This window comes from Gorilla gorilla, chromosome 18, assembly GCF_029281585.2.
Source record: "Gorilla gorilla gorilla isolate KB3781 chromosome 18, NHGRI_mGorGor1-v2.1_pri, whole genome shotgun sequence".
NCBI classification, from domain to species: Eukaryota; Metazoa; Chordata; class Mammalia; order Primates; family Hominidae; genus Gorilla; species Gorilla gorilla.
The window spans coordinates 12,201,896-12,228,802 of NC_073242.2; the positions used below are offsets into that span (position 1 = coordinate 12,201,896).

General features: G+C 48.6%; 1 protein-coding gene across 2 annotated transcripts in view; it reads right to left on the reverse strand.

Annotated features, from left to right (window-relative positions):
* The window catches only part of TMEM114 (transmembrane protein 114), a 50,986-nt gene extending 24,389 nt beyond the window's left edge, over window positions 1–26,597 (reverse strand). The window contains exons 1-4 of one of the 2 annotated variants that reach the window (XM_031002892.3): window positions 25,708–26,597; window positions 25,302–25,382; window positions 8,028–8,165; window positions 5,437–5,943 (exon numbers count right to left, since the gene is read on the reverse strand). In XM_031002892.3, coding sequence (XP_030858752.2) covers window positions 5,711–5,943; window positions 8,028–8,165; window positions 25,302–25,382; window positions 25,708–25,927 — 672 coding nt within the window. In that variant the 5' untranslated portion in view covers window positions 25,928–26,597 and the 3' untranslated portion in view covers window positions 5,437–5,710. Of the gene's footprint in view, window positions 1–5,436; window positions 5,944–8,027; window positions 8,166–25,301; window positions 25,383–25,707 lie in introns of those variants that run through there. The other variant, XM_063699788.1, reaches the window with a different exon arrangement.
* Between the last annotated feature and the right edge of the window lie 310 nt (window positions 26,598–26,907).

A 26,907-nucleotide genomic window follows, 5' to 3' on the forward strand; every position in this document is an offset into this window, starting at 1 on the left:
AGTGAGGGAGGGAGGGAGTGAATTAGTGAGTGAATGAATGAGTGAGTGAATGAATGAGTGAGTGAGGGAATGAGTGAGTGAGTGAATGAGTAAATGAGTGAGTGAATGAGTAAGTGAATGAGTGAGTGAATGAGTGAATGAGTGAGTGAATGAGTGAATGAGTGAGGGAGGGAGGGAGGAGGGAATGAGTGAGTGAATGAGTATGTGAATGAGTAAATGAGTGACTGAATGAGTGAGTGAATGAGTGAGTAAATGAGTGAGTGAGTGAATGAGTGAGTGGGTGAATGAGTGAGGAAATAAGTAAGTGAATGAGTGTGTTAGTGAATGAGTGAGTTAGTGAATGAGTGAGTGAGTGAATGAGTAATTGAGTGAATGAATGAGTCAGTGAGTGAATGAATGAGTCAGTGAATGAGTGAGGGAATGAGTGAGTGAGTGAATGAGTGAGTGAGTAAATGATTGAGTGAGGGAGGGAGGGAATGAGTGAGTAAATGAGTGAGTGAGGGAGGGAGGGAATGAGTGAGTGAATGAGTGAGTGAGTGAATGAGTGAGTAAATGAGTGAGGGAGGGAGGGAATGAGGGAATGAGTGAGGAAGTGAGTGAGTGAGTGAATGAGTGAGTGAGTAAATGAGTGAGGGAGGGAGGGAATGAGTGAGTGAATGAGTGAGTGAGTGAATGAGTGAGTAAATGAGTGAGTGAGGGAGGGAGGGAATGAGTGAATGAGTAAATGAGTGAGTGAGCAAATTAGTGAGTAAATGAGTGAGTGAGCGAATTAGTGAGTAAATGAGTGAGTGAATGAGTGAGTGAGTGACGGAGGGAATGAGTGAGTGAGTGAATGAATGAGTGAGGGAGTGAATGAGTGAGTGAGGGAGTGAATGAATGAATGAGTGACTGAGTGAGGGAATGAGTGAGTGAGGGAATGGGTGAGTGAATGAGTGAGTGAGTGAGTGAGGGAGTGAATGAGTGAGGAAGTGAACGAGTAAATGAGTGACTGAGTGAATACATGAGTGAGTGAATGAGTGAGTGAATGAGTGAGTGAGTGAATGAGTGAGCGAGTGAGTGAATGAGTAAATTAATGACTGAGTGAATAAGTGAGTGAGTGAATGAGTGGGTAAGCAAATGGATGGATAATGATGGATGGGTGGATGGATGCATGGATGGATGAGTGAATTGATTAATGGGAAAATGTATGAATAAATGAATGAATAAGTGAGTGAATGAATGAAGCATGGGACAGGTATAAGCAAGTGAACTTATGAATGAACAAAGACTGAGTGTGTGCATGAATATATAAATAAGTGAAGAAATGAGTGAGTAAATGAATGGATGGGTGTATGGCAAGTGAATAAATGAATGAGTGAATAAATGAATGGATCTTCTTTGCCAGATAGTGCGCCTTCTCTGAGAGAAAGAGAGCGGCCAGTTGTTTGCCAGGGGTTCCAGCCAGCTCTGGACCTGAGGGGACAAATCCTGGCTGAGCCTCCCCAGCAAAGGGACAGGCGCCGTAGTCCCACTTCCTCCTCCTGTTTACCTTCTCATGAGCATAAATCCCCTCCTCTAACCCCCGGTTAGTCCGGCACACCTGGATCTGACCACACCTCCACCTGCTCCGAGTTCTTTCTCCTCTCATCTGGCCCTGGGAGGCCCCTCCCTGTACTTCCTGCAACCACTCCCACCCCTGCAGGCCGGTCCGTTCACGCAACAGACCTAAGGGTCTTAGAGCAGCGGTTCTTACCTCCCCTGCACAGCAGAATCACCTGGGGAACTTTGTGAAAATAACAATGCCCAGGTCCGCCCTCGAGGGTCTGATTGCATTTGGCTCCACTGGGGCCCCAGTGCTAGCAACTGGTTGTTTTTTAAATAGGACCCCCACGTGATGCTAATGTAGCGCCAGGGTTGAGAGCCACTGTCTTAAAGGCATATCACTCTCAAGAGAGAGTCCAAGTGGAATAAGAAAATAGAAGAGGAGAGGACAAGACTGAATGGAACAGAACAGATCAGAACAAAATGGATCAGAATAGAACAGAACCGATCCAAATGGATTGAAATACAGCAGGACAGATCAAAACAGAATGGATCGGGCCAGGCACGGTGGCTCACGCCTGTAATCCCAGCACTTTGGGAGGCCAAGGTAGGTGGATGATGAGCTCAGGAGATCGAGACCATCCTGGCTAACACTGTAAAACCCCATCTCTACTAAAAATACAAAAAATTAGCCAGGCATGGTGCATGGTGGTGCGTGCCTGTAGTCCCAGCTACTGGGGAGGCTGAGGCAGGAGAATCACTTGCACCTGGGAGGCAGAGGTTGCAGTGAGCCGAGATTGAGCCACTGCACTCCAGCCTAGGTGACAGAGCTAGACTCAGTCTCAAAAAAAAAAAAAAAATCAGAATAGAACAGAACAGGTCAGAATAGAATGATGGATCGGAATAGAAGAGAACAGATCAGAATGGATCAGAACACAACAGAATGGATCAGAATAGAACAGATCAGAATGGATCAGGATAGAACAGAACAGAATAGAATAGAACAGCATCCCAACCCCACTTAATCGTCAGCACCTCCTTACCACGGGCCATGGGCACCGCCCACTGCCTTCTCCCTCCCTGCCTCTACCTTCACCCCCTATTTCTCTCCATCAACCCTCCCTCTTCATTTCCCTCTAACACAGAAGCTTCCTCCCACCTCAGGGCCTTTGCGTCTGCTGTCACCTGCCTGGTCTGCAGTTTCCCTACCTACAGGTTCTTCATGCGGGTCTCAGCACAATGTCACCTCCTCCAAGAAGCCCTTTCTAATTGTCCTTCCTGGAGTCACATCTCTACCAGACACCTTTCATCCCATCACCCTGTTTTTTTTTTTATTACTATTTTTTTGAGATGGAGTCTCACTCTGTCACCCAGGCTGGAGCGCAATGGTGCGATCTCGGCTCACTGTAACCTCCACCTCCTGGGTTCAAGTGATTCTCCTGCCTTAGCCTCCCAAGTAGCTGGGATTACAGGCGCGTGTTACCACATCTGGCTAATTTTTTTTTTTTTTTTTTTTTGTATTTTTAGTAGAGATGGGGTTTCACCATGTTGGCCAGGCTAATTTCGAACTCCTGATCTCAGGTGACCTGTCTGTCTTGGCATCCCAAAGTGCTGGGATTACAGGCATGAGCCATGGCGCCCGGCCTCATCACCCTGTTTTGTTTTCTTCATAACACTAATCACGGTCTGAATCTCTCAGATAGATTATTGGTTCATGTGTTTATCATCTGTTCCCATGTGAGCTAGGAATGGTGGAGATTTTCTTGGCCACCCCCATTAATGTGTCCCCAGGCCCTGGAACAGTCTCTGACACAGTAGGTATCTGGCAAGCATTTATCAAATGCGTGAATGGATGGGCGAATGAATGAGCTTATTCTATGTTGTCAGTTCCTGAGGTGCACACATGTTTTGGTTTGTTATTGTCCATTATTGCTCGCTTAGCAGAGTGTCTCAGCATGTCCCAAGGTGGCCGTGTGGGACCAGATGTCCTGAGCATGATAGCACGTCAAGGAGCATCCCTGGCCTCTTCCCACTGGAGTTGCCGGTAATACCACTCCCCACACGCACTAAGAACAACCAAAACTGTCTCCAAACACGGCCAAATGTCAGGTGGGGGAGAGAATCGCCCCAGCTGAGAACTCCGGCCGTGCAGTATTTAATCCAGCACTTGGGCGCTAGGAGGGCTGAAAACGTGTCTTTTGACGAATTTGGGGATCAAATCCTGCCTCTGGAGCAGTTCCACAATATGACCAGCAGGTGGAAGCAGAGACCGCCCTTTCGGTAGCATGGTTGCCCTCACTTTGCAAAAACTTTGTTTACCCCAGCATAGTAACTGATTTTCCAACAGCGCTCATTTAGCCCCATGTGGCCGTGTGAGTAACCCACTCCTTTTGCGCCTTTCCGGATGAGACACGGACGTCGCAGCAACGTCCTGAAAGGAGCAGACAGCCAGTAAAGAAGTGCAGGCGTTGGTGGAAGTAGGGGGAGGACCATCTTGGGATCAGGCAGTTCTGAAGTTTACTCCCAGTTGCGTCCCTTTCTCTCCTTATGCCCTTAGTCCAGTTATGTTAACCTGCCAGTGCCTCAGTTTCCTCATCTGTACCCTGCTTTGCTTATCTCCTAGTCATCACCACGGGCTACGTATTTCATATGCCTCTCTCTCCTCAATCATGTGGCACCCCAGAGAGCAAGGTCTGGGTCTGCAGGAATCATTGCCCCCCCAGTTGCTGGTGTGTACTGGCCTTCCTTTGAGTGTTTGTTGAATGACTGACTGACTGACCGACTGGCATGGAGAATAGCACAGGTGCATAGATGTGGATGTCAGCTATAATGATGACAATGCTGATGTCATGGTGGTGGTGATGTCATGGCATGGTGGTGATGATGTCATGATGTTTGTTGAATGACCGACTGGCATGGAGAATAGCACAGGTGCATAGAAAGTACTCAGTGGGTGTCAGCTATGATGATGACAGTGTTGATGTCATGGCGATGATGATGTCATGATGAAGACGATGATGCCATATTGTTGATAATCGTGTTGTCATCTTTTAATCCACACCAGTATTCCCCAAACCATCAGCACCTCCCAGAGTTTCCTAAGCCAAAGGCTCCTCGGCCCTCCCCTACATCTCATGACTTGGAATCTTACAGGAACAGAATCTCAGCCAGGGTTTTGGGTTAGAATAGGCTGGAGAGCTCTTAAAAAACACTGATGCCTGGACACCAGCCCTAGAGAATATCAGATCAAGGATGTAGACAGCAGCAGGATTTTTGGAAGATACCCAGGTGATTCTAAGAGCAGCAAGATGACAACTCTTGTCTGTCACTTAATAAACGCCCCACCTCGGCATTTATGCAAACAGTGGCTCTGGGCCAGAAGCCTCGGCATCGCCTGGAAGCCTGTTAGAAGTGTGAGTTCTTGGGCTTCATCCAGGCCTCCTGGCTCAGACACCCTGGGGGTGGCATCAGCCCGTGAGTATCAACAAGCCCATAGAGTCTGGGGCACGCTAAATGTGAACAGCACTGCCCCAGGGGACCCGGATGGGGAGCCCATTCCCAGGGGCAGAACACCAGGATGAAAGGAGGGATGGATTTTTCTGGGGGAGGATGGAAAAGGTATGATTAGTCTTGAAGAGTGCTTTATCAATTGGCCAACCCCTTAGGAGTCTCGCAGCTTCATATTGTAGACCTAACCCGACCCCGTAGAAAGCCAATGTCATGCCAGAGTTACTTTAGAGCAAAAGGAACTCCAGGCCGAGCTCCCCAGAGAGAGCTGAACGCATTACAGGGCCCAGGAGGTAGGGCACTCTCTCCCTTTCCCAGACCCACCAAGGAGCTGATCCAAGGGACACGGGTGAGGAGGAAATGAAGTTGGAGGGGGCGTGAGGACTTTGCAATCTGTAAAGCTCTGTGTGTGATTAAAGGATCGTTTTTATTTCTCGCGAAGCGGTTTGGCACTCCCTCAGGCTCCTCCAGGCCACACGGACACACACGGACATAAGCACACAGGTACTAGGATAACAGCCAGGCTCCAAGCTTAGTCCGCGGGGATTTGTGGGGGAAGGAGGGGGGGTGCCTGGCCTCCCCGAGTGGCCTTTGAGGCAGAAGAGGCTGCAGCCGATGGAGATGGGTCGGTGAAGCTCCGGGGCCAAGCCCCTCCCTCCCCTCCACGACCCAGCGCCCAGGCTCATATGGCCTGGTCCTGCCTCTGTCTCAGGCTGAGCTCGCGGGCTGCTGCCAGGAAGGCTGCCCCGGTGAGCAGCTCGGCGATGAAGCTGATCCAGCCCAGGGCCAGGGACCAACCGAAGCGGATGTCCACCTGGTCCAGGAGGGCCTTCTCCTCCAGGAGACACAGCGCCTCCCGGAAGGCGGCGGCTGAATACGCTATGTAGACGCTGATCCCAGCGAGGGTCACCATGGCTGCAGGGAGGGCAAAGGGAGAGCAGATCAATCCCTCACCCCGCCCCAGCACTCCCCTCCTCCTCCTCGCCCTGCCCAGCCACGCTGCCCAACGTCCAGCGTCCTCGCTCCTTCCTGCTGCGGGACCTTTGCGCGTGCTGGTCTCCCCGCTGGGTGCATTCACCCCTGCTTCTCTGCCTGTCATCGGCAACTCCTACCCTTCCCACACATGGCAGCTCACGCTTCGATTCCTGGACTTGCCTGAGCAGTGATTCCACAGCACCATACAGCTGCCCATCACTGCCCAGGTCACAATTGCAACTTTGCATTCTTTTGTGTAATTTTTTTTTAGACAGAGTCTCGCTCTGTCGCCCAGGCTGGAGTGCAGCGGTGCGATCTCAGCTTGCTGCGATCTCAGCTTGCTGCAACCTCCGCCTCCCGGGTTCAAGCTATTCTCCTGCCTCAGCCTCCTGAGTAGCTGGGACTACAGATGCCCGCCACCACGCCCGGCTAATGTTTGTATTTTTAGTAGAGACAGGGTTTCACCATATTGGCCAGGCTGGTCTCAAACTCCTGACCTCAAGTGATCCGCCTGTCTCTGCCTCCTAACGTGCTGGGATTGCAGGCATGTTTGTGTAATTATTTAACTAACATCTGTCTCCCCCAGTGGCCTGTGAGTGTCCAGAGGGCAGACATGCTCCTGTTGGTTTTGCTCATTTTCAATTCCCCAGCACCCAGAACGGTGCCTGGCCCACGGTGGTTCTCCACAGATATTAGATTTGAGCCGCATGGTCCAGTACAATAGCCACTGACCAGTTACACATGGCTATTTAAATTTAAGTTAACTAATTTAAATAAAGTTAACAGCTCAGTCCCCCATCAGCACTCACTGCCCTGGCCTGGTTTGCAGCTCCCGATGCTCGGCATGGATTAGGGAACTTCTCCACCATCACAGAAACTTCTACCAGGCAGTGCTGGTTTCGAGAATTTGTCATTGGGTGAACTATTAATGCTAATAGTAATAATAATAGTGAGTGATTAGAGGAGATGAGAACTTTGCAATATTTTCACCTCCAGACATCCCTTTTGTTTTTTTCCCTCCGTGGATTCCAAGGGAGCATGTCATCACTGCTTTTTTTTTTTTTTTTTAAAGGAACATTTCAAATACACAAGGATACAGACAGCCGTAAGGCAGCCAGCCACGTGCCAGGTCCCATTTTTCAAAACCTCTGGTCCACTGAACCAACCAGTGGTGTTAACCTAGCCATTGTCTGTCCACCTGTTGTTTTGTTTCGTCTTGTTTTTGTGTGTGCTGCTGTTTAATTGACAAGTAAAAATTGTATGCATTTATGGTACACAGCATGAGGGTTTGATATGTGTGTGTACACTGTGGAGTGGCTCAGTCAAACTATTCAACACAGGCACGGCCTCACATACTTAGCATTTCTTTTGTGTGTGGTGAGAACTAAAATCTACTCTCAGCGATTTTCAAGAACACAATAGGCTGTTGTTAACTGCTGTCACCATGATGCCCAATAGATCACTGAACTTCCTTCTTTTGAGCTGAAATTGTGTGTTCTTTGGCCAACATCTCCCCACCCTCCCCTGCCCCACCCCCAGCCTGTTCCATTCTCTCTTTCTGTGAATTTGACTCTTCCAGATTCTACATAGAAAGGAGATCATGAGGTGTTTGTCTTTCTGTGCCTGGTCATGCCCGTTTTTTAGTCGATCAAAGCAGTATCTATCAGAATGGCTGATCAGCAGGATAGACCGAGGGTGGCTGGAGCGAGGGTCTCCTGCCAGCGCACAGCCCTAAAGCTTGAAGCTATCATGAGTTTGGGCAAAGGTAATACATGCGGCTTCTTTGGTGAAGTAATGAAAAGGATTCTTGGAAGCTGCTCCCTCTGCACTGCTCCTGTCTTGGAACCAGAGACTAAGTGATTCTGGGCTGGAAACCACTCATCTCTTCCAACTGATATCCCAGAAGGGGAAACTGAACCCCACAAGGCCCTGGGATCCCCCTCGTTTGCTGAGGGTTCATACACAGTACCCATTGCCCAATCCCCAGACCACAAGCCAGAGCCCTAGGCAGGGTGGGCACCTACCTCCAAAGAGGAAGAGAATTCCAGTGAGCAGGAGGAGGAGGTAGGCTCTGAGGAGGAAGCTCAGAAACCCCGTCATGCCCCCAAAAACCATCAGGATCAGGCTGAGCGGCAGCAGAATCACAAATGTCCCATGCATCGCTTAGAAGAGACAGAGAGGATACCAGGCAGAGGACAGTTACTAACATTCTTCAATCAACAAACACTTCCCGAGCACCTACTAGAGCTGGGGAAAATCCACAGTGTCACTGCCCCTATGACGATTACTTCTACTGTTTCTGATGATGATGATGACCATGACAACAGTGGTTGAGGCTCATCTCGTGCAAGGCTGTGTGCTTTGTTGTTGTTGTTTTGTTGTTGTTTGTTTTGTTTTTGAGACAGGGTCTTGCTCTGTCACCCAGGCTGAAGTACAGTGGCACGACCATGGCTCACTGCAGCCTCAACCTCCTGGGCTTAAGGAAACCTTTCACCTAAGCTGCCTGAGTAGCTGGTACTGCAGGTGTGCACAACCACACCCAGCTAATTTTTTTATTTTTGGTAAAGATGAAGTCTTGATATGTTGCCCAGACTGGTCTCAAACTCCTGGGCCCAAGCGATCCTCCTGCCTTGGCCTCCCAAAATGCTGGCATTACAGGTGTGAGCCACTGTGCCTGGCCAGAGCTGGTTTCTAACAAGAGAGAAGCCACAATGCAGATGATCACATGCATCCTTAATTATTCATTACAAGAGCCGGAGTGTTAGGAAGAACTTGGGACTGGGGGATGGCTGGCAGCGGTTTGGGCCTTGGCTCTGCCTCCACCGCCGTGGGACCTTAAGAGATCTAAAAACCCCTGTGGTCCTTAGCATGGCATTTTGGGGACAGCACTTGCTGATCATTTGGAAGTTATCCTTCTCTCAAGGCTGGCTTCACTGACTGGAGTGCCGGCCCCGTTCTCTGCAAGAACATATTTGTCACCACAAGGAGGAGCCTCATGCAAGCTTTCTGGGTTTTGTTTGGTTTAAAGTTTTTGCCAGCACCTTGATTGCATCATGCAAGCTTTTGGGATGGGAAAAAGCTTTTTGGGGGAGCAGGGACTGTGTGGATGAAGGGCTTTGGGCATTGAGAGAACTAACGGGGACACTGTTAATCTCAGGGCTTGAAGACCACGTGATGTGTGTGATAACCAAAGTGAAGGGGGAGATGCTGCCCCCGGGTTGCAGAGCCAAATGGATCCACCGGGAGAACAGTCCTGCATTGAATGTATTTCTCTTGCCTCCTCTCTAGTAGGATCTGGGGCCATTTCTAGAGAACTCCCAGGCCCAAACAGTCAAAGATAAATAATAATACAACCTATAAAATCAGCAAGTGGAAAAGACGAATGACAAGAAAGTCAAGACCCATGATGAGGGGTGAATGGAGGAGGAGGAAGTCTAAGGTTTCAGGGTCTGTACCTCTGCCACTATTTGACTCTGAGCTTCCCAGCAGCCAAAGAAAAAAGGGAAACAAGTGCAAAGTTATTTTTTTATCCATCCTTCATTTACCAAATGTGTATTGGTTGTTTACTATAAGCTGGGTGCCAAGCGTCTTTAAATCCTTTTGGCAATAGGATAGGTATGAAAATAAATACTTTCCTATCCTTCAGTGCAGGCTAAGCATCATTTGTTCTGGGAAGTCTTTCCTTACACTGCATTCACCACTGTCCACCCAGTCAAGTGCCCTTCCTCTGTGCCCCCTCAGCACCCCATAGGGACAGGCATTTATTACCTGGTGTTGAGGGCATCTGAGTCACTTTTACGTCTCACCTGACAGAACATGAGCTCTTTGGCAAAGAGGATCTTATTTCCCTGTGCACAATTGTATCCCTGAGTTTCTAGCAGAGGTTCTGTTCTGGGACATGGTAAGTGCTGAAGAGATATGTGTTGACAATGTAGTGAATGAATGAGTGAGTGAATGAGTGAATTTTGAGCTAGACAGTGTGGCTCTCAGGCAGGAAAATATGTCAGTTTCTAGGAAATAAGAAAAAAACTGAGGGAGCCCAAGAGATGACCTCATGGCGATGAAAAATATAGACGTCAGAGCCGGATTATTTGCACTCTAATTCAGGCTGACTGTGGGGTCCTGGGCATGTCATTTAATTACTCAGAACCTCCATTTCCACTTCTTATGAAATGGAGGTAAAAGTATACGGCTCACAGAATTATCATGAGAATAATACTTGTAAAGATCATTGGGCAACATGGGGCAATGTAGTAAGATGTGCAGTGTTGCGTCCCGTAGAGCAGGCACTAAATAAATCATAACTCTATCAATAATAAAGATGATGGTGATAATCATAACTTGGCCCGTGACCTCCACTCTGACCAAAACGTTTTGCCTTCAGTCCCTCAATTGGCACTAACTTTGGTGAGTCAAGAAAACAAGACTGAACTTCCTCCCAAGGCTGTCCTGGGATAAAATATGATTACAGGGGATGAGACCTGTGGTCTTTCCTTTCTTTCTTTCTTTCTTTCTTTCTTTCTTTCTTTCTTTCTTTCTTTCTTTCTTTCCTTCCTTCTTTCTTTCTTCCTTTCTTTCTTTTTCAGGGAAAAGTCTTGGGCAGGGAAGTACCACAGCTCATGCAAAAACTTAGTCCTTTAAAATCCATCCCCCACACACCATTGTCTCAGACTGTGGCCGAGAAAGGAAATCATTTCTCGTTCAGAAATTAATGAGGTTTCCCAGAGTTGATGCAGCCGTGGCAGCCCCATGTGAGTTCCCCAGTCATGCTGCAAGCTGCCTTGATGTCCACATTCGATTAAACGCCTGGGTAAGAGCAAGCCACCCAGGAGAGAGCTATAAAATCTCCTGCTGAAATTTGGTTTAGCTTTCTTGGTGTGTGTGCCCTATTCTTTGCTACATTTTTTTCCCAGGATTGTGGTTTTGGAACATGAATATTGATTCCAAGTTCTGTTCTACTTGGACATGTTCCCATCGCTAGCCACATCTCTGAATGCACTTGGGGAAGATAGTCCCCTTTGGAATGTGGATATGATAAAAATAATCATCACCACCAATTTTGTGGGGGCTGGGTTACTTGGGACGTGGTGGATATGTAGTTTCAGAGTGAGGGGTTACAGTCAAAATACCACTGAAAAAGAGTCTGTGACATACAAGCTGTGTGACTTTGGACAAATGACTGGACCACTCTGAGCCTCGTTGGCAAAATAAGAGTGAAAACACCTGCCCACTGATCTAGAACTTATTAAATTCAGCAAACATATTAAGAGTGTCTGCTGTGAGTCTAGCTCCACGCTGAGCACTGGTATGAAGACAAAAATAAACAAGTCACAGACAGTTCCTCTCTTGCACGCATGTTGACAGAGTACCTGTATGATTGACCATCCAGATCACACTTTTGAGAATCAAACAATCATCAACTGTATTAAATTATCTACCATGACCATAGGTGTCTACAGGGACCAGGCAGGATAAACCAGGACAACTGGTCACCACACTTCTCCGTTTGTTGTTTCAGTAAACATTGATGCAACACCTGCCACCTATGCTCACCAGGGTTCCAATGTCAGCCCTATCACTTCCAGCTGAGGGTCTGTAGGCAAGTTACTTTATAACCTTCAAGCCTCAGTTTTCTCATCAGCTAAATGGGAATACTAAGAGTATGCACTTCACAGGATCGTGTACTGACGAAGAGGTAATATGGACAAACTTCTTAGAATGGTGCTTGTCACATCATAAACCTAATACAAGTGTTCATTGTTATTGTTTCTCAGCTTGGTATTGGGCTACCTAAATGAAATAATATGCATGAAATCTTGTAAACCTTTTGCTAATGTGGAAAGCCTGTTACAACCAAACACAGATATCTCAGGTCAGGAGACCTGATTCCCATTCATCAACAAGCCTCTAATGAACTCCTGTGATGGAGAGAAAGAAAGAAACAGTTTTCAGCTTCTGGGAACTGGCATGGCGCTCATAGCTAGGCTGCGGTGTTCTGCTGGATATAATCTCTTGGAACTCCGACATCAGACGAGGTCATCTGAGACCACAATACAATGAGACCCAGCAAGGGCACCTCACAGGCTGCCCAAGCAGAGGTGTAAACAAGGTCTCTGTGCCACCCACAAAATATCAAATGCCTCCTTCTCCCAGCTCATATGACTGTCCCTACTTTCTCAATCACAGCCAGTCTGCCTCCCTATAGATAAGATGGAGATATTTGTCACAGAATTGTCTCCACTTCCTGATATTACCCAGTCCAGAACAAACCTCCACATCCTCAGACCCTCCAAAGACACCCCATCAAAGCCCGAATCCGTAAGTCCTTCCTAGCAACCTCTTGCTGAGATACCCCACAGCTCCCCATGGAGTGTGTTCTCCTTTGCTGCAATGAGTAATAAACCCCAACTTGAACTGCAGGGGTGTCCCCACTGGTCTCTGGCTGGAGGGAACTGGCAGGGGCCAGGGGCTCTCCCAGGCACTGGCAAGCGGGAAAGGATATGATGGAGCAGGACAGAGGTGGCAGGAATCAAAGGCCAGCAGGACCTGGAAAATTTCTTCTTTCTTGTGATGTATTCTTGCACATCCCTGAATGCCCAATAACTTGCAACACAGAACCTAGAATGTAGTACATGCTCCCTGCGCAATGGATGGCTGAGTTAATGAATGAGAGCGGGAAGGAAGGAAGGAAGGAAGGAAGGAAGGAAGGAAGGAAGGAAGGAAGGAAAGAAAGAAGAAAGAAAGAAAGAAAGAAAGAAAGAAAGAAAGAAAGAAAGAAAGAAAGAAAGAAAGAAAGAAGGAAGGAAATTGAGCATTTACTGAGCATCTAATAGGTGCCTTATTTTGGGATGGGTATTGTAGAGGTACAAAGTTGGATCAGACATAAATCCCACCTCCTTGGAACTTATAATTCAGAAAGGAAGTTCACATGTAGACATAAATTGCTGTAATGTCAGGTGAAAGTGGTGCCTTAAGAGACTCAGACAGCCATGTGTCAATTCAGAGATGCCAGGCTAAGTCCACATGATCATAGACCTTCCATTTGAGGCAGTAAATTTTAAAGGAAAGCATGGAGTATTTAGAGTCAGACTTGAGCGTGGTTCTTACTAGCCATGTGACTTCGGAGGAGCTGCCTCATTGAGCTTCAATTTTCTCATTTGAAAAATGGAAATGGACCATATTCATCTTGACATGAGGACCATAGCAGATGACTTGGGCTCAAGCCCTCAACGAAAGCCACTTCCCTTCCCTCTACTCTGCATATCTAATTGGCCCTTTCCTTCTCCCACAGCCCCTGAAGCTGTTAAAGGTGTCTCTGCCTTTAACAGCTAGAGAGGGATGATGTGGGGACAGCTACTGCGTTGGACTCAAAAGCAAACTTTCTGAACCTTGGATTTCCATCTCAGTTCTGTCATTCCCTGTTGATGTTCTTGGGAGAGAAGGATCTTGGGTCTGAGGCCAGCCAGATACTCTTACTCACCATGTGACCTTAGGTAAGTCCCTTCACCTCTGTGAGCCCTCATTTCCTCATTTATAAAAAATATTTAAGACCTAAGACCTCCCTGCAGGGTTGTTTTCCTGATTGGCAATGTTTTCTTTTTTCTTTTTTGATTTTTTTTTTGTTTTTTGTTTTTTGTTTTTTTGAGATGGAGTCTCACTCTGTCACCCAGGCTGGAATGCAATGGTGCCATCTCAGATCACTGCAACCTCCACTTCCTGGGTTCAAGCAATTCTCCTGTCTCAGCCTCCTGTGGAGCTGGGACTATAGGCACCCACCATCACTCCTGGCTAATTTTTGTATTTTTTTTAGTAGAGACAGCATTTCACCATATTGGTCAGGCTGCTCTTGAACTCCTGACCTCAAGTGATCCACCCACCCTGGCATCCCAAAGTGCTGAGATTACAGGCATGCCACCAGCAGTGTTTTCAAAAGCACTGAACTCAATCCTGAGCGCATGCATTCATTCAGAAACTAATGCCTTGGGGTCCCCAGTGAGGGCCAAGCCCTGTCCTAGGGCCTGGGGACACCTCATTGAACAAGGCCACTGCCCTCATGGAGTTCAAAGATGGGCACAGGAGACAGAGTAGCCAGGAAGCAAGGAAACAAAGATCATTGCAGGCTGTGACGTGTCACAAAGGAAATAAGTGTGATTATGCAGAAAAATAGGTGGGCAGTGGTGGTGGGGGGGCCTTGTTCTTAGATCAGGTGGTGGTATGTGTTTCCTGTGGCCACTGTAACACATGAAGGCAAACTGGGTGGCTTCCAAGCAACAGGAATTTAGTCTCTTACAGTTCTGCAAGCCAGAAGTACAAAATCAAGATATCAACGGGACTGTGTTCCCTTTGATGGTTCTAGGGGAGAATCCTTCCCCGCCTCTCTTATGTCCTGGGAGCCGTTGGCAATCTGTGATGCTCCCTGGCTTGTGGCTACATCACTCCAATCCCTACCTCCATCCACACGTGGCCACCTTCTCCTCTTCTCATAAGGACACTTGTCATAGGATTTAGGGCCCACCAAGTTAGTTCAAGATTATCTCATCTCGAGAGTCTGAATTACACCTGCAAAGATGCTCTTTCTGAATAAGTCACATTCGCAGGTACTGGGGCTTAGTACGTAAGCATATCTTTTTAGGAGTGACACCATCCACACAGTACCACGTCTTGGATGGCATACAGTAGGAACTCAATAGATGAAACCTGTGATTATTACATGGAATTACTAGTAATATTAAAATGTTGGCTGGGTGTGGTGGCCCACACCTGTAATCCCAGCACTTTGAGAGGCTGAGACAGGCGGATCACCTGAGGTTAGAAGTTCAAAACTAGCCTGGGCAACATGGTGAAACCCCGTCTCTACTAAAAACACAAAAATTAGCTGGGCTTGGTGGCACAGGCCTCTAATCCCTGCTACTTGGGAGGCTGAGGCAGGAGAATAGCTTGAACCTGGGAGGCGGAAGTCACAGTGAGCTGAGATTGTGCCACTGCACTCTAGCCTGGGTGACAGGGTGAGACTCCATCTCAAAAAAATAAAATAAAATAAAATATTGGCAGGCCATTGTTTCATCAATGGTAAACGTGTGTGCCCAAGTGCAGAGATATTTTAGACGCAAAAATGCTTTGCTACAAGTCAAGGGAAAAGCAACCCCAGAAAGAAGCAAAGATGTTCACACCAAAAACAAACAGCAAAAGTGTTTGTGACTGCTCCATTATCATGCTGTTCGAAGAGCTGCTCAGTTGGGAAAGCAGTCTTCCATGATGCTTGTGAGGTCAGGAAGCCCCGAGCGGTCAATCCTCTAACGCAGAGCGGGGGATGTCTCTTACCCCAGGAACATCAAAAGCTCTGGCAAAAGAAGAAGGTCTCAGGATCCACTTACTACAAGGAAGAAATTTCACCGCCTTTATTTCCTAACCTTGTCAGTGTGACTTTGAGACTTCAGGAAGAGCTCAGAGCTATGCAGTCCTGTTATGCCTGGTAAGGCAGTAGCTTTTAAAATTTTATATATATATGTGTGTGTCCTTGAGTCTGTCCTGGAGGATGGGGGCTGCCTCTTCATGGTCTCCAAGAGGTATTGTTAGGATATGGAAAGAGCAGGAATCTCTGAGCAAAGACGTGGGTTCAAATCCTGACTCCGCCTGTTACCCAAGCAAACCACATCATTGCTCAAAAGCCTTGTTTTCCTCACCTGTCAACTGGACTCTGAACTTGCAGAGCTGTGGGCACTGAATATGAGAATACTTGTCTCTTTCTCATCATCAACTTAGACTCTACCAGGTAGGAGTTTTTAATTCCCATTTCACAGGTGGGAAAATTGAGGTTCAAGGAACTTATATCAACTACCCCAAGATCCAATGGCCATGAAGTGTCAGAGCTGGAATGAGATTACAAAAGAAGTGGACAAAGGGGTCGTGGGACTGCAGACATGGACACGTACTCCAGCTTGAGAAGTTAAAGCCTTCCTGAGTGGGGAGAGGTCTCAGCTGAGACCTGGAGACAAGACAGTGAGGCGTTAACTGGGCTGAGAAGTAGGAGAGGGATTCCCAAAAGTGGGGACAGAAAATGCCAACATCCAGAAGTAGGAGACATCCAAAGTAGCAATATCTCAGCTCTTGCAGCTGGAGAGGTGAGCCAGGGTCACAAATAGCCCTACAAGCCACACTAATGAGAAATCCAACCACAGAGGCAGCCCTCTTGGAGCTTGCTTTACATCAACACATGATAACATTCTTCTTAGAAAAAATTAAAACAAGGCCCGGCACGATGCATGCCTGTAATCCCAGCACTTAGGGAGGCCAAGGCAGGCAGATCACTTGAAGCCAGGAGTTTGAGATCAGTGTGGCCAACATGGCGAAAACCCGTCTCTACTAAAAATACAAAAATTAGCTGGACGTGGTGATGTGCACCTGTAATCCCAGCTACTCGGGAGGCTGAGGCAGGAGAATCACTTGAACCTGGGAGGCGGAGGCTGCAGTGAGGCGAGATCACACCACTGCACGCCAGCCTGGGTGACAGAGAGTGACTCCATCTCAAAAGAGGTAAAAAAAGAAAAAAAAAGGAAACAAGACCCTCTTGGCCACCCCAAGCCCTGTGTCTTCCTCTCCTTTCCAGAGTGACTCTCTGTAAATGACTCAGTGTGCATCTTCCCAGTTTTTGTCCATATATTTATAATTTTTCTATATATTCACATATTCCTCAAATTCTACAATGCACACTTGATTATACTTTGTTTGTTGTTTGTTTTTGAGATAGGGTCTCACTCTGACACCCAGGCTGAAGTGCCATGGGCCTTATCTCGGCTCACTGCAACCTCCATTTCCCAGGCTCAAGCAACCCCCGACTTCAGCCTCCCAAGTAGCTGGGACCACAAGTGCATGCCACCACGTCCGGCTAATTTTTTGTATTCTTGGTAGAGACAGGGTTTCACCATGTTGCCCAGACTGATCTAGAACTCTTGAGCTCAAGTGATCCACCTGCCTCGGCCTCCCAAAGTGCTGGGATTACAGGCGTGAGCCACCATGCCCAGCCTTTATCATACTTTAACAGATCTGAAAATAGAGTATGGCCATCCACTGCATCTCACAGTCATAATTGGCAGTATATTTGTCTATCTTAATGGCACATAAGGTAAACGTGCATCTTAAAATTTTGTTATATACCCACAGAAAAGGTGTAATATTGGGGAGTTTCTTTGAGGGGGGATAATAAATGACATCCTGCTGCCCATAACACTCTGTAACTTGCTTTTTTCATTCCACAGTACATCTTAATATATTCTTTCTATAGGCTATGTAATATTAATACTAATATGCATTAGTATATTCTTTTTATAGGCCATATAATATTCCACAACATGAATATACACCTATAAATGTCTAGCCATCTCTCCATCTGTGGGCAGTGAGGCTATACAGACCTTGTTTTTCACTGTTTCAAACTGGTATGGTGAACTTCTTAGAAGACTCACATGGCTGATACTAAGAAGTGGACTTGTGTGTGTGAGAGACAGGGTCCCACTCTGTTGCCCAGGCTGTAGTGCAATGGTGTGATCTCGGCCCACTGAAACCTCTGCCTCTTGAGCTCAAGCAATTCTCGTGGCTCAGCCTCCCAAGTAGCTGGGACTACAGGCGCATGTCACCATACCTGGCTAATTTTTGTATTTTTAGTAGAGACAGGGATTTGCCATGTTGGCCAGGCTGCTCTCAAACTCCTGACCTCAAGTGATCCGCCCACCTTGGCCTCCCAAATTGCTGGGATTACAGGTGTGAGCCACTGCGCCCAGCCAGAAGTGGACTTACTTTAAATATGAACTTTCGTTAGTTTAAAATGTGGCCTTTATTTTTTAATGGGCACCTCAGAAAGGCAGCCTGAAGCCCAGGCCCTTGTGCCCAGAGGAGCGAAGATCCACAGGCACCTGCTCCTTCCCTGACTGTCTGCAGCACAGCTATGCATAAATCACACTGAGAGTTCCTCCCTCCTGGGCTCAGGCAGCCTCTTCAAGCATTTATGTCCCCAATCCTTGCTCTGTCCCTCACCTCCTCCACTCTTGCAATTTGCACCGGGCATCGTGGGTGGGCTGGTTTTAATTTTCCATGTCACTGCAACAGCCCAGCACCCAGAAAAACTGGAAATCCAATCTTGTGATTTTTCCAACCTCGCCTCCTCAGAGGACAGCCTGGCCAGGCCACTTCCTCTCAGTTCAGCTTCCACCGCGGGCATGCTGTGTTGGACAAGGCATTTGACCTCTCTGGGTCTGGTGTCCTCATCTGACCAGCCTGGCCTCTCTCATGGGCTCTTAGGAGACACAGCTGAGGTAACACATAGAAAAAACAAACAGGAAGTGCCCTGAAGAAGCATTTTCCACACCACCCTCCAGAAACACCAGCCTTCCTGCTATTTCTGGAACATACCAAGCTCAGTCCTGCCTCATGGCTCTGAACCTGCTGTTCCGTCTCGTAATGCAGGTCTCTGGTTTCCTGTCTGAAAGAGGCAATGTTGGATAGCAGGACTCTGAACCCCAGAAACAGGCTAGGAGCTCCTCTGGGCTACCATGACCTCTAATCTTAATATACACACATTACACTGAAACTATACTCAGAGTTGCATTGCTTCAATGGAGTAGAAACAAACTGCTGAGTAGGCTGGGTGCAGTGGTTTATGCCTGTAATCCCAGCACTTTGGGAGGCCGAGGCGGGTGGATCACTTGAGGTCAAGAGTTCGAGACCAGCCTGGCCAACATGGTGAATACCCCATCTCTACTAAAAATACAAAAATGATCCGGGCATGGTGGTGCACATCTGTAGTCCCAGCTACTCAGAAGGCTGAGGCAGGAGGCTCAGGAGAATTGCTTGAACCCAGGAGGTGGAAGCTGCAGTGATCCGAGATCTCAGCACTGCACTCCAGCCTGGGCAACAGAGTGAGACACGAAAAGAGAAAGGAAGGGCAGGGAAGAGCAGGGAAGGGCAGGGAAGAGCAGGGAAGGGCAGGGAAGAGCAGGGAAGGGTAGGGAAGGGCAGGGAAGGGCAGGGAAGGGCAGGGAAAGGCAGGGAAAGGCAGGGAAAGGAAGGGAAAGGAAGGGAAAGGAAAGGAAACTGCTAGGGTTCAAATCCTAGAAGTTCCAGTTACTGTGCAAACTTAGATATCATACCTGACTTCTCTACATCTCCATTGCCTCATCTGCAAAGTGATGATGATAATAATAGTGCCTCTTGGGCTGTTGTGAAGATTAAATGAGTAGATACAAGTCAAGAGCTCAGAATGGTGTCCAGCACACAGCAACTGTCTCATCATGTTCTACACCAGGCAGCTGGTCCAGTACTGGGGATGAAATCAATATGTACTGAGCAAATAAGTGCATCTGGTGGGTCTGCGATGATTAGCTCTATTTCATAGATGAAAAGCTTGAGGCTCAGGAAGGTAATGTGAATTAGAGCAGGAAGAGGAGGCAATAAGTGAGCTCCTACTATGCACAGAGTCCAGGGCTGGCCGCTTTGTTTATGTGATCTCATTTCATCTTAGAACAGCCCATTTGTGGATGCAGGTGACTCATCAGAAGTCACACAGCTGGCCGAGCACAGTGGTTCAGGCCTGTTATCCCAGCACTTTGGGAGGCCAAGGCAGGAGGGTCGCTTGAGCCCAGGAGTTTCAGACCAGCCTGGGCAGAATAGTAAGACCCCCATCTCTACAAAAAATAATACAAAATTAGTCGGGTGTAATGGTGCACATCTGTGGTCCCAGCTTCTTGGGAGGCTGAGGCAGGAGAATTGCTTGAGCCTGGGAGTTCAAGGCTGCAGTGAGCTATGATTGTGCTACTACACTGCAGCCTGGGCAACAGAGCAAGACCATGTCTCAAAAAAAAAAAAAGTCACACAGCTAGCAAGAAGGCCAGGGTTTGAACCCCAGTGATGTAGGCACATGTGGGTTTTGCCTGCCCCTACACCTAATGACAGCACCTTGAGCTGCCTGTGATCATGTGACCAATCCTCCTCACCTTCCCACCCTTATCTGTGGAGCTGATCCCAACCCACTCCAGTTATAAGTGGGCACATGACTCAGCCCGGCCAATCAGCATATTCCATCCCCTTGGCTGGAGGGACTGGCTCAGGACTGAGCATGTCACCCAATGTGGTCCAGTGGAAAACCTAGCTGAAAGTTTGGTGGAATTCATGAGAAACAGAACGTCACCCTTTTTAGGGTTGCTAAGGTGGGAGAGGATTTAGCTGAAAGCAGAACCCAAACAGAAGAAAGCAAAGCCCAAAAAGAAGAGGAAAGAAATTGAGTTTAACAGTGGATTCCAGCAGACGTGAGCTTTTCAGTTACATGAACCAGTAATTTCTTTTTTTATTGAAGCCAGTAAGATTTGAGTTTCTGTCACTTGCCACCAAAAAGTTCCTGGCTGATACAGCTAGACTGGATCATTCTAGACCACAGCTCTTTAATCTACACTGTGCTGAATTTGAAGACCTCCTTTCCACCAAAAATAATTCCAGTCCCTAGCCCAAGAAACAAACCCACGACTTCCCCAGAGCTAACCTGGAAGACGAAACATTTCAGCAAAGTGGATTTTGCTGACAAGGAACCTGTTTCATTGAAAACTTCTCTCTGTGGCTGAAAGAGTGGAGGTTATTGGGATGTACCTGTTTAAGGACCTGATATTTCTGCTCAACTCCACTCTCCCAAGGTAGCTAAGCAGAATTAAGGAGGTGTGTTAGTCTGTTTTCATGCTGCTAATAAAGACATACCTGGCTGGGCGTAATGGCCCACCCTGTAATCCCAGCACTTTGGGAGGCCGAGGCAGGCAGACCACCTGAGGTCAGGAGTTCGAGATCAGCCTGGCCAACGTGGTGAAACCCCATCTCTACTAAAAATACAAAAATCAGCCGGGTGTGGTGGTGGGCACCTGTAATCCCACCTACTTGGGAGACTGAGGCAGAAGAATTGCTTAAATCCAGGAGGCGGAGTTTGCAGTGAGCCGAGATCGCACCATTGCACTCCAGCCTGGGCGACAAGAGTGAAACGCCGTCTCAAAAAAAAAAAAAGAAGAAGAAGAAGAAAAGAAAAGAAAAAGAAAAAGACACACCCGAGACTAGGTAATTTATAAAGGAAAGAGGTTTAATGGACTCACAGTTCCACATGGCTGGGGAGGCCTCACAATCCTGGCTGAAGGTGAATGAGGAGCAAAGTCACATCTTACATGGCGGCAGGCAGGAGGGTTTGTGCAGGGGAACCCCCTTTATAAAACCATCAGATCTCGGGAGACTTGTTCACTACCACAAGAACAGTGTGGGAAAGACCCGCCCCAAAATTACCTCCCACCAGATCCCTCCCACAACACATGGGAATTAAGGAAGCTACAATTCAAGATGAGATTTGGGTGGGGGCACAGCCAAATCACATCAGGAGGCAAGTTAGATCATGGGACTTCCCTAAGGGTCCTCCATCTGCCAGGTGATTACAGCAAATTACTTGGCACTGAAGTGGTCTCTCTGTGAGGGTTTTCTTAGAGGAAAAATCAAGCTTTCTTCCCATACACCCCTACCAGGATTTATCTAGGAGGCTGAACTTAGAGAACATGCTGCTTGTCGAACGTGCTGCTTGTCAGCTAGCTTCTCCTCTATGGCCTCTGCGGCAGGTCCTTAAAGGAATGAAACATCTTCATATAATAGAAGAGCTTGGACCAAACTCAAAATTCATTTTGGAAGAAAAAGAGATTATGCGGAGAAAAAAAAAAAGCTCTTTCTGGGGGTGATTTACAAGGAGTACATGGTATGAAGGGGCAGCTTGTCCTTTTTCCTGGATGATATAATGGGAATAATAGCAGCTACCACTTACAGCACACTTACGGAGGCCAGACACCACATTAGGCTCTTTAAATACACTCTCCTGTTTTAGCCTTACAATAACCTTAGAAAAAGAGATGACAATTATCCTCATTTTGCACAGGAGGGAACTGAGGCTTAGAGAGGTATAAGGAAATAAGGAAAGGCCCATGGCCACGTGCCTACTTGGTGGTGAAACTGCGGGTTAGCCCTAGGACTGAGGGTGAACGAGTGAATAGACTGTGGATGTGAGTTCTGCTCTTTCTCAAAATCCTGAAACAAGCAGGGTTGTTGCACTGTCAAGACTGAAGAGGAAGCCAGCCCAGTGCCTATTGTGGTTAGCCATCCAATTGACCCATGGATGTGATAAGTCGCCTGAATGTGCACACCCAGCTTGGCAAAGGATCAGCACTCCATAGATGTTACCACCTCTAGAAGGAGGCTGGAAGGAAGGGCAAAGGGAGAGCTCATGCTTACTGAGCACTTACCATATGTCTGGAAACTCGATGTCAAGTCATTCCTTTCTGACAAGTCTGGTCATTCCTTTATGACTGGTCCTAGGCAAGGTCCGTTTTGTTCATCCATTTTTATTCCCTCTCATGGAAGTCTAACCATATCCCTCGATGGTGTCCACATCTCGTTTTGACGGATGTGAACATTGAGGCTCAGAGAGGTTAAGACACCTATCCCAGGATCACGGAAGTCCTCTGTTTTGTAGGGGTTTTACCTGGGACGTGACCCTCATCTCCCTCAGTTCCATGACCAGAATTCTTATCATTCTTTTTTTTTTTTTTTTTGAGAGAGAGAGTCTCACTTTGTTGCCCAGACTGGAGTGCAGTGGTGCAATCTCAGCTCACTGCAACCTCTGCCTCCCAGGTTCAAGCGATTCTCATAACTCAGCCTCCTGAGTAGCTACAGTCATGTGGCACCACACCGGGCTAATTTTTGTATTTTTAGTAGAGATGGGGTTTCACCATGTTGGCCAGGCTGGTCTCAAACTCCTGACCTCAAGTGATCTGCCTGCCTCGGCCTCCCAAAGTGCTGGGATTACAGACATGAGCCACCACGCCTGGCCGAATTCTTATAATTCTTGAAACAGTGCTTCAAAGACACTCGCAGTTTCCCCTTGTGCAGTTTGGGGCTCAGAACAGAGCACACGGTACCTCCACCTTTCCTCAACTCCCACACATTCCAGGTGTCTAGGGTATGTCTCCTTTGGTGGAACTTAACTCAGTGGTGTGCTGGAGCTGACTCATATCAACTCACAAGAGCCAGTTAAGCTTTTGAGAATTTTGTGAGCCAGGTAACATCATGTTGGTATCTTGAAATTGGCCATGGTGGAAGTATTTGCACCACAGAAATTGGCAAATGCTACAAACCAGGGCTTTTTTTTTTCTTTTAATTTTGCAGAGATCCAGTTGTTCAATATTTCCCAGCATGCCTCTGGACTTTAGAGAAACAGTTCTGGTTCACCATAAACCCATATATTCATATAATAAATACATATATTGAGCTCCACCTACAATATAATATAATTTGCATTCACTAACATGTTTGTTCAGCAAACTTTGACTCATGGGCTACTATGTGCCAGGTTCTATGCTAAATATTGGGAATTCAGCAGTGGCAAGATAGACATGGTCCTTGTCCCCATGGAGCTTTCAATCTAATGAGGGAGTCAGATTTAAACCCCCCCCAAAAAAGTCATACAATTTGCACTTAGGAGTTAGCCAAGTCAAGTTGGTGGGATAAAAGCAGGGAGATTCCAGGTAGAGGGAACAGCATGTGCAAAATATTTGTGGCAGGAGGAAACTTGGCATGTTCCGAGAACTGGCCAAGGCCAGCACAGCTGGAAAGAAAGGAGTAAAGGGGAGAATGGGGCTGGAGAGGTCTGGAGAGGGACCCTACCAAGCCTTGTGGGCCATGCTAGGCACTTGTCTTTATTTTTTTATCCCCAGCCTCAGTAAGTCTATCAAAAACTGCTCATGCCTATAAGCTCAGCACTTTGAGAGACTAAGGCAGGAAGATCGCTTCAGCTTAGGAGTTTGAGGCTGCAGTGAGCTAAGACGGTGCCACTGCATTCCAGCCTGGGCAACAGAACAAGACCCTGTTTCTCTGGGTAGGGTTGAGTGGAGGGAGAAGGCCAGGCACAGTGGCTCACACCTGAAATCCCAACACTTTGGGAGGCCAAGGCAGGAACATCACTTGACCCCGGAGTTCAAGACCAGCCTGGGAAACATAGTAACTATGTTTCCTATCACTATTTAAAAAAAACCGATACCAATGCAGTGGCTCACACCTGTAATCCCAGCACTTTGGAAGGCTGAGATGGGCAGATCACCTGAGGTCAGGAGTTCGAGACCAGCCTGGCTAACATAGTGAAACCCCATTTGTACTAGAAATACGAAAAATTAGCCCGACGTGGAGGCAGGCACCTGTAGTTTCAGCTACTCAGGAGGCTGAGACAGGAGAATCGCTTGAACCTGGGAGGAGGAGGTTGCAGTGAGCCAAGATTGTGCCACTGTACTCCAGCCTGGGGGACAGAGCAAGACCCTGTCTCAAAAAAAAAAAAAACCTGCCCACATTTTCAAAGTCTATGAAACTCAGTCTTCATTTCCTCATCAGATCCTCCTACAGAACCTCTCTGGGCCTCCTCATTGGAAAAATGAAGGCAGAAAGGATGATACTAATAACTTCATAGGGTGTGGCTGTGGGAATCAAATGAAGACATAGATGAAAAGCAGTTCGCTCCATGTCTGGCTTATCTCAAGCATCAATGAATTGAACTGTTAGGTTTATTTCCCTCCCTCCACAAATGCTCATTCATCCCATTTCCTTTCTTGCTTTCAGTCCTCACAACTTTTACTGAGTTCCAGGCACTGAGCTGGGTACTAAGAACCAACCAGGAATAAGAGGGACACAGTGGACCTGAGAGGAGGGGCTGTTCCCACCTCCTAATTGCCTGGCTCCAATCATATATTTATATGCAAATTGTTATCGCACCCCACTACTGCAAAGCCCTTGTTCTAGGCAATGTGAATACAAACAACAGCTGGCATGGAATCTGTGGAATGAGACCTCTCTTTCACCATTCACCTCCCGAGGCTAATTTAGATCCCTGCAGGGTCTTCCCACCTTCCCTTCCTCATGCTGCTGGACTCTAACTGCGCGTCTCCACATTTGTCCCAGCACCACTGTGAGCCCCTTGAGGGGATGGCCTGTGTCTTAACCATCAATCAAAACGGTGCAAAGAAAGCCATTAGTCAACGTGAGCTGAATGAACCCTAAACCACAAAACGTTACAGGTGGATCAGGAGAGACCCTGCCCCCAGGTCTTAAGCCCACTCCATTCTCAGGCTGGGCTGTCAGAGGCCACCCCAGCCGCCCCCTCCGCAGGCCCCGAAGCCCGGCTGTTTGGGGAAAGGCTCCAGAACCCACGGCTAGGACCGGGGCGCTCCCTCCATCCTCACCCTCCCCGGACTCACTGAGAAGTTGCCGGCTCGATTCGCTGACTGTCACGTTCTCCAGCCTGAAGGGGTTCATCAGCGGTGTGCACGGGCTCTGCACTGGATAGGACAGAGGAATCCATGGGCGCAGGACCCCGGAGTTCTGTGCAGCACCCTCGTCTGCTGCTTTGCCCCCATGCTCACCCTAAGTGCCCCACCCGGGGAGGGCGCGGGGAGAGCTAGAGCAGATGGGATCACAGCCGGGTGCCTCTCGGAAGGGTTTTCGCAGCCCCGGCCTTCTGCTCACCTTCCCCCCGAGTCCCTAGACATTGTATTTTAGGGACTTGGGGGAGGAGTGCGCGCCAAGCAACAGGTCCCAAGCGAGCAGGGCACCGCGCAAGGGGCGTTCGCAGCCACAGCTCCCAGCCACGGGGTGCACCCTTACCCCGGCAGGTCCGCCAGAGGCCGGAGTGGGAGCTCAGAGGCTCGGGCTGGCTGCGATTGATGGACCCCAGCAGGTCCTGCGCCCCCGGGCCAATCCTCTCCAGCCGCTCGGTGTCAATGATATACCAGAAGTCCGTGCCGATGGCGGCCGCCAGGAGCACAAAGCTGAGCGCCCCAGTCAGCGCAGCCGCGCCGGCCAGCCCGCCCAGGTGCACCCGCATCGCCGAGCCCAGGACCAGCAGCCGCGGGTTCCAGTGGCCGAGGCGCGACCCCTCTGCTCCTGCTCCCGTCCCCAGCCGGCCACCGCGGGCTCCCAGCTCCACCGCCGGAGCCGCCGAGCTCAGATCTGAAAGCCTTTCCTTTGGACCCCGGGCCCTAGCTTAGACCCTGGCTCCTCACCTGCCGGCTCCGACCTGCACGCGCGCCCCGCTCAGCCGCCGTCCACGTTCCCAGCCCTCCAATGCCAGCTCTACCTGCAGACCCCCTCACTCTCACTTGTGCTGTCCGACCTCCACCTCCGCCTTCAGACCCTCCTGGAAGCTCTAGTCCTTCCCCACCAGCGCCTTAACCCCCCTCGTCTCTCAGCCCCACTCCACCCTCGGCTCTCCACGCCCAGCCCAAGCGGACTGTCTCACTTCAAAATCCTCACTTTCCCCGGGCTCTTACTCCCTCCATTCCCCTGCCTCACTCTCCACGAACCCTCCCCACGATCCCAGATGCTCCCCTCTCTGCCTCTGTCTCTGGCTTTCCGCCCCAGCCCTTTTTCTTGGCCCCACACTGCCAGCTCCCCACTCCCAGCCCTGCTCTCCAGGGTCTTCCTGCAGCTCCTGCTCTGGCCGGGGCGCAGCTGACCCTCTGCGCCCTCCTCCTCGCCGAGGAAAAGCTCGGAGTGCGCACGCAGCATGGACGGGGGCGGTCCCCAGCCCTGGAGCGCTGGAGGCTGCCGGTGTGGAAGGGCAGGCGGCCTTGGGACCACCTGGGGCAGAAAGAAGAAGGGGTGTGGCGGGCCTCACAGTCCCGCCAGGATTTGCAAATCATCTCCAAGAGCCCCTCCAGCTCCAAGTACCCTTTCTCCAAAATCCACCTTCGAGTGTAGTCTGGGCTGACTAGAATGTGAAAAGGCACATTAATTTTTCATAAAAGTTCTCTAAGGCACTGAGGTAGTCCAGGTCCTCAGAATCTATCATTTCTACCCCCAAAG